The sequence below is a fragment of the Panicum virgatum genome, chromosome 8N (genome assembly GCF_016808335.1).
Source record: "Panicum virgatum strain AP13 chromosome 8N, P.virgatum_v5, whole genome shotgun sequence".
NCBI classification, from domain to species: Eukaryota; Viridiplantae; Streptophyta; class Magnoliopsida; order Poales; family Poaceae; genus Panicum; species Panicum virgatum.
In genome coordinates, this window is record NC_053152.1 from 40,148,345 (window position 1) to 40,155,671 (window position 7,327).

The 7,327-nt window shown below is 43.5% G+C and overlaps 2 protein-coding genes across 2 annotated transcripts; both read right to left on the minus strand.

Moving 5' to 3' along the window:
- Positions 1 to 3,104: 3,104 nt before the first annotated feature.
- On the minus strand, positions 3,105 to 3,989 carry LOC120684447. Its single transcript, XM_039966309.1, has one exon. The coding sequence runs from the start codon at positions 3,958 to 3,960 to the stop codon at positions 3,136 to 3,138; it is 825 nt and encodes a 274-aa protein (XP_039822243.1). The 5' UTR covers positions 3,961 to 3,989; the 3' UTR covers positions 3,105 to 3,135.
- Positions 3,972 to 5,959, minus strand: LOC120684446. Its single transcript, XM_039966308.1, has 2 exons — positions 5,422 to 5,959; positions 3,972 to 4,797 (listed from the first exon to the last, which is right to left on the minus strand). The coding sequence occupies exons 1-2, from the start codon at positions 5,791 to 5,793 to the stop codon at positions 4,000 to 4,002; spliced, it is 1,170 nt and encodes a 389-aa protein (XP_039822242.1). The 5' UTR covers positions 5,794 to 5,959; the 3' UTR covers positions 3,972 to 3,999.
- Positions 5,960 to 7,327: the final 1,368 nt, after the last annotated feature.

A 7,327-nucleotide genomic window follows, 5' to 3' on the forward strand; every position in this document is an offset into this window, starting at 1 on the left:
CTGCTGCAGCTGATGTTGCGCCGTGAGAGACATCATCTTCATCTCTCTTCTCGTCACTGATGACGGTGGCTGGTGATGTAGTGCGAGCAGTTCCATCATTGCTGCCTTCTACCTCCTGCGGCTCTGCCTTCTCGTTCTCGTCTCCGATGATGGTCTTTGCTAGCGTGGTGGATGTGTTGACGACCAAAATTGACAGTAATCTGAACAGACCGGTCTGACTGGTGTGTTCAGGCGGTCTGACCGGTTTAGGCGTCTATAGACGATCTGGCATGACCAACCGGTCTGACCAGTAGGTCCGACCGGTCAGACCGGTCTACCTGGAATCCGAGTACAACTAGAACTCTTCGTAGATTTAGATCTGTAATATGATTTTTTGCGGGATAAGTCCACCCCACCCTATAAATATAAAGGGTCACGGCCGATTAGAACAACCCAATCGAATCTATCAAAAACACATCTTTTATCTTTTTACCTTTACCCTATTTTTCCAACCTCGACATGCTGTTCTTCTCTCGTCTCCATGGCGTTTGAGGACGCCCTAGCTAGCCTGCTGAGCCTAGGGCAACCCTACACGTGCTTGCCCCGACGGGGTCCCTCCTGGGCGAGCGTTCGTAGGATCGTCGCCGTTCTGCACGGCGACCGGTCTGACCGGTCCCTCTGACCGGTCTGACCGCTCCACGCAGGAGGTGCTGCAAGGAGCTCCTCCTCGCGTCGCGCGACCTAGCGCGATCGTGTGTTGGCCCGTAAAAGGCGTCAACATATTTTGGCGACTCCGCTGGGGAACGAGAATCAGGCTACCATGGCCGATTTGTCAAACCCTAGCAATCCAGCATCATCTGAAGAACTACTTGAAGAGTATCGGCGAGAATACGACAAAGCAGTCGAATGTCTACTTTTGTCTTGCTTTCGTATAACAGAGCATGGAGTCGTTAAGATAAAGGAGTTGCAGACACCATCTACCATTGATGTATTAATGGAGATGCAATCTTCAGGTACTTTATCTGACATTCTATCTGGTTTTGTCAAGCATTTAATTGATAAGAAAGATAGTTCAATTGCAATTCCTGTTATTCAAAAATCGGCTATTGAAAAGCCCACTAGTAATCCTTGCGAAATTTTGCATAATGTTGCTAGTCAAGATACAATTCGGCCGTCCCAAGCCGAAATTGTTGAGCCAAATTTCCCTAGCAAGAGCACAGAAACTAAGTTTAGTACTTCTACGCTCGGGGGGCAACAAAACATAGTCAAAGGTTCCGGTTGCACCGCAACCGGTCTGACCGGTTATCCGACTGGTCTAACCGCTTCGTCTAGGGTTTCACCAAATAATTCAAAACCTAAGATGGTTAAGCCAAAAAATCCCGAGATTGGTGTTTGGAAAACTGTTGAATCCAAAGGCCGTCACAAGCATCAAAAGGAAAAGCCAAAGCCCTTTCTTGGAGATCTTCCGGCTAAATTCAAAAAACGAAATAATGATGCTAGTCGGCTAAAACATCCAAAACACTCAAGATCTACTCCAAGACAACAATTCCATGATCGGAATCGGCAGTCAAATAATTTTCCTAATTCAGTGTCGTTTTCATCACATAGGTCGTATACACATATACCATATGGCATGCCTTGTTTTTATCCGTCATGGTATTTTAATTCCTATATGCCGTCTCTTCCTACATATTTGTGCCCAAATTATATTAGCTATAGGGAACCGGCAATTAGTAAGCCACCACCTACAAATAATGGCCGTTTTGATCCAAAAAATCGGCCTGTGCAGAAAAAGAAACATATGGTGATCAAGCAAGTTTATCGTGTCAAAAAAGATGGGCGATTGAATAAAAATTCAGATTTGATACAAGATAAAGAAAAGCCGACCGTTGAAGAAACATCGGCTAGTTCCGTTGCTCAGATTGTCCCCAATGGAGACCATACTTCAAACAATATAGTCGAACAATGTTCAAGTTTGGCTGGGGGGCAAGATAAGAGCATATATATCGGTTCTGACAGGACCGGTTTGACCGGTTTGTCAGACCGGTCTGAACCTGGAAAGTCTGGTGGTGCAAAAAATAGGATCAAGCCAACCTTTGAGGAGCTTCTGGATAAATACAAGAAGATATCTGCGCAAAAACAAAGCAATCAATTGGAAGGCAAACGAAAAAGGAGTTCTTCATCACCAAGATCAAGAAAGCATCAACGGTCATCGTATTGGTCTTCGTCATTCATCTCGTCGATGCATGTACTATGATCTGCATATTCAGGTTTGCTTAATCCATGGTTTGGTCATAATCCTTGGCTGCCATATTATGATTATCAGTTTTATACTTTACCAAGGAGCTATGATTTGTATAATCGGCCGCATTGGCCGTCTCAAGATTTTTGTTATTGAACATGCTAAGAAATATAAAGCCGAAATAGTTTTTACATGCTAGTTCTCTTAGTTCGGCTATTTTAGCATGGTTAAATATAATGTATGGCCGACGTATTGTTAATCGTCGCTCTTAGACAATTTTGGTCCAGAGAAGTGTTCTTTGGCACGCAAGCTTTGCTAAAGAACAGGGGGGCATATGTTGACGACCAAAATTGGCAGTAACCTGAACAGACCGGTCTGACTGGTGTGTCCAGGCGGTCTGACCGGTCTAGGCGTCTGTAGACGATCTGGCATGACCAACCGGTCTGACCGGTAGGTCCGACCGGTCAGACCGGTCTACCTGGAATCCGAGTACAACTAGAACTCTTTGTAGATTTAGATCTGTAATAGGATTTCTTGCGGAATAAGTCCACCCCACCCTATAAATATAAAGGGTCACGGCCGATTAGAACAACCCAATCGAATCTATCAAAAACACATCTTTTATCTTTTTATCTTTACCCTACTTTTCCAACCTCGACATGCTGTTGTTCTCTCGTCTCCATGGCGTTTGAGGACGCCCTAGCTAGCCTGCTGAGGCTAGGGCAACCCTACACGTGCTTGCCCCGACGGGGTCCCTCCCGGGCGAGCGTTCGTAGGATCGTCGCCGTTCTGCACGGCGACCGGTCTGACCGGTCCCTCTGACCGGTCTGACCGCTCCATGCAGGAGGTGCTGCAAGGAGCTCCTCCTCGCGTCGCGCGACCTAGTACGATCGTGTGTTGGCCCGTAAAAAGCGTCAACAGGATGCAGTGTCATTGATCTCAGCGCCTCCACCACTAGCACTGTCGTCTTCTTGCTTTGGCATCTCCGGCACCCTCTGCATCTTGTCTGCCAAGGTTTCCATCCCCATGCGCCACATGAGCAACCAGATGTAGGAGAGGTACTCTCCGCCCTTTCCCAGGCTCTTGGCGTGCAGGTACCCTCTGCACCTGCTAGCAGAGAAACAGAGCATCTCCACCCACACACCGAATATCACTTTCCACATCTTATCATTGTCATCATTGCACAGCTTCATGAGCTCCTCGGAGAGCTCCCAAGCGTCTTCAACGACACCTCTGCCTTCCGCACTACCCTTTTTTTCATTTGAATCGAGGCTGACTTTTGCACCACCCTTGAGCTTCTGGATTATCTTGTTGGCCTCCTTCCCGCCATCATCCTGTGGTATCACGTGGAGGTTCTCCCTGCTGTAGTGGTCATCCAGCAGCATGGCACGGAGCCTCTTGTATGCGTTTCTGAACAGGCTAGGTCTGGCGCCGGTCATGAGCATCTCCGGGTTGACGAACAGCAGGTACGCCATGTAGTTGGAGATCACCCTGCTCTGCTTGCAGTCGCTGATCATGAAATAGGTGCTGGTGTCATGGTCGTATCTGCTGTCGCCGCCGCCGCGGTCGAAGTAGCAGAACTCTGTGGCGAGGTGCCAGAGGAGGACGCTCTCGTCGAACGGCCTCCCTATGCTCTCCCACAGGATCTTGCTGCCACCACACCCCAGGTTCGTGATGGTCCACTGGCCTCGGTTGTCGTTGAAGGCCCTGTTGGTGGCTACTTCCTTCCAATTTTTCATGAAGCGTTTGACAAGCCGTGTAATGTGATGGGACGACTTCTACGGCTTCTTACACCAGAGCGGGTCGAGGTAGTCCTCGCAGCCGAGGATGGCGGTGATGCTGGTGAGGAACCTGTGCTTCCTCTTGCTGGCCAAGTATCCTATGAGGCTGTACTGGGCAATACGATCAGGCCATGGTGAGAATATACTTTGCTGACTGCTCACATGAAGAACAAGAGTCACATAGGCCCAATAACACGATAAACAATTAACAACACAATGCCAAAAGCATCCGAAGTACTCCAAACTAGCAGTGCAGGACAGCAGAGTGTATGTAACCTTGACGTCGACGCTGTTGTAAGCTCTTCTTCTGTGGCTCGTGTGGAAGAGCCCGAGGGCCGTGAATATCATCGGATTCACCACCAGCCGCAGCAAGTAACCAAATACGCGCCTCCGACGGAGGCGCTTTAAATCTGTTATATGATCAATGAATTTCATCGTGGTGCTGGATACTTGTTCCTTGGTGTAGAGTCGATGGAAGGCGAAGGAGAGAGCTGTTCGCAAGTCATCATGCTTGCACCCCCGAACAAGTCTTGTTTTTGGAAGACTCTCCTCCCGCCCCCCAAATCTTCTGGGTGCCATGTCTACAAACGGATAGTATAGCTCATCTGTAATATCGTAATCATCTTCGGTATCTGGGCTAATAGTGTTCATGAGGCTGCTAATGCTAGCGCTCTTTAGGGCCACTGGTTTCTCAAAGCACTTAAGAAATCCCGCAAGGAAAATCAAAATCGCTGCTCCCAACAATCCCTTGTCACCTGACCATGACTTCTGGAACACATATATGGCTACAGAGGCCTGAGATAAGTGGGAGGCAAAAGTGAGCATCATACACTGTAATGACATTATTTGTCTGGAAGAAAAATGAAATACTTCATTAACTTGTCCACATTGCACTACCCAGTAGAAAATACCCGCAACATGTACTAATCACGGACTCTGTAGAAAATCTGCACATACCCAGTAGAAAATACTTCATTGCAATACCCGCAAAAAACACCAACATGTACTTATGTTTTATTCAGAAAGCTTTATTTACTAATCACGGACTCTGTAGAAAATCTGCACCTACTATTTTCGTTCATGAATTCTGTACTAATCACGGATTCAGAGGCAATTCTGTACTAACAAGGAGGAATATAGTTTTGAAAACATTAGCATTGTTAATAATGTATCCAATAGGCATCCAAATTGTAAGAGTACTGCGGCATCCAGGTAGGCCCTAAATTGAAAAGCTTAGCCACAAACCACTTGATAATTACTTACACTTTTTAAATAAATCCAAAGTTGTGTAACAAATAAGTATGCATTAAAAGATTCAAACAAAACTAGAAAAATTAAGGTTCCTTTTCTTTTCCATGGTAGATCTCAATGTGCACACATTCCAAAGGACCAAAACAAAGATACTGTTCTTGCACAAACCTGAGATAATGATGTTAGGATATGCCGCCTCCATAGCTCATTGTCTTCTATGTTATAGGCTGTTATGGCATCCACCCCACCTAGGTGCACCAATAGGATGGGTGCCCACAACGCCTCCAAGCTAGCATCCTCACGGTGGGCGGAAACCCATTCTTGCTTCTTATGGCGGTTGAAGAGGACAGCCAGCGCATATATCGCTAGAGCATCGTTGCCTAGGTAGGCCAACCATATTATGAATCTGAACCAAGATGGGATACAATGCTTACGCAAAGGGGCGGCGAAGTAAAGGAAGTAGCGCAGGAAAAGGCTTCCCAGGACGAGGATTCGCAGCTGCCACTCCTCCCACCATTGCACTGCATCTGAGACATCCATCCTCAATGCAGCTCAGCCTCCTCTCAAACCAACTCTTTGTTTCTGAAAGAAGGAATGCTACTCTACCCATTCAGTGAAGGAGATGCAAAGGTAGATCTTCTCGTTCATATCCTTAATTTTATATATACTATAGGACTGCTGGTTAATTATTGTTTACTACGTTCTAGGACTCGTTCAAGTGCTGGATCCGACTGTTTGGCTAATTTGTTTACTTTAGCTGTTTGCATCTTCCAGCTGGATCCGACTGATTTGTGTCGCTTTCTGTAATTGTTTTTCCGTTTGTTTGCTGTTCCCGGAATCTTATTAGGCTATATAGAGCAACAACTTGCAGGGCTCACTTTCAGGGAAATGCAGAGTAGTAGCACTGTACTCCTCTTTAATTTTTGTTATTTTTATATATTAAAATTAATAGTGGCGTGAAAAGACTCGTATGTCCTCATTTGTTGTCCGCATGCAACTAATCATACTATCTAAAATGCTGTCAAAAATAATTATTTGCTTGTTCAGATCTAACCAATTAACTATACTAGCCTATCAACTTGTGCTCCCGCACGGGCTAATTAGAATTATTTTAAAAATAAATCATACAACTAATAACTATAATTATCTATCTCACGCACTCTCATCTATTGAATATTCTAACATATACTATAAAATATATATTTATCATAATATAGTTGCAATAGATTTTATTTTGCACCACACCTCCATGTGTGTTTGATATATATTAAATTAAACTATTTATTTATTAAATTACTATTCTTATCCCTTTCGTCGTACACGAATACATAGTGACACTTATCATGGGTAGTATTTTTATATACATGATAATATAATAGTAATATAAATAGTCATTTAGATTTTTATATTGGTATACTTTAATATTTTATTATAATTATATAATTTAGATTCAAATTTAGGGGCTGTTTAGCATTATTGTTTAATAGTATAGGTGGGTAATTTACACGAAGATTAGGGGGTTACTTTGGGTTTTTTTTTTTATAATGGTGGATGCGGGTAATTTAGATGCATGTTTAGGGGGTTACTTTAGTCTATTTTTATAATAGCAGAGGTGGGTAATTTATTAGAAAAATAACAGATCCAATGACTATTATGATTAGAGTAGTTAGATGGATGGCCAGATGTTTCTGATTTTTGTGAGAATTTCTAGTACTTCTCTATTTTTTTAGAGTATCCACCTAGGATCCTAGGTGGCTTCACGTGGAGGCTTCAAACGAGCCATAATATAGTTGCAATAGATTTTATTTTGCACCACACCTTCATGTGTGTTTGATATATATATTAAATTAAACTATTTATTTATTAAATTACTGTTCTTATCTCTTTCGTTGTACAAGAATATATAGTGACACTTATCGTGGGTAGTATTTTTATATACATGATAATATAATAATAATATAAATAGTCATTTAGAATTTTATATTGGTATACTTTAATATTTTATTATAATTATATAATTTAGATTCAAATTTAGGGGCCGTTTTGTATTATTGTTTAATAGCATAGGTGGGTA

Coding starts and splice junctions, on each gene's coding strand:
- LOC120684447 (XM_039966309.1), bottom strand. CDS start 3,960: ATGAAAAATTGGAAGGAAGTAGCCACCAACAGGGCCTTCAACGACAAC.
- LOC120684446 (XM_039966308.1), bottom strand. CDS start 5,793: ATGGATGTCTCAGATGCAGTGCAATGGTGGGAGGAGTGGCAGCTGCGA. Junction 4,798..5,421: donor TCCTAACATCATTATCTCAG/GTTTGTGCAAGA, acceptor CACTTATCTCAG/GCCTCTGTAGCCATATATGT.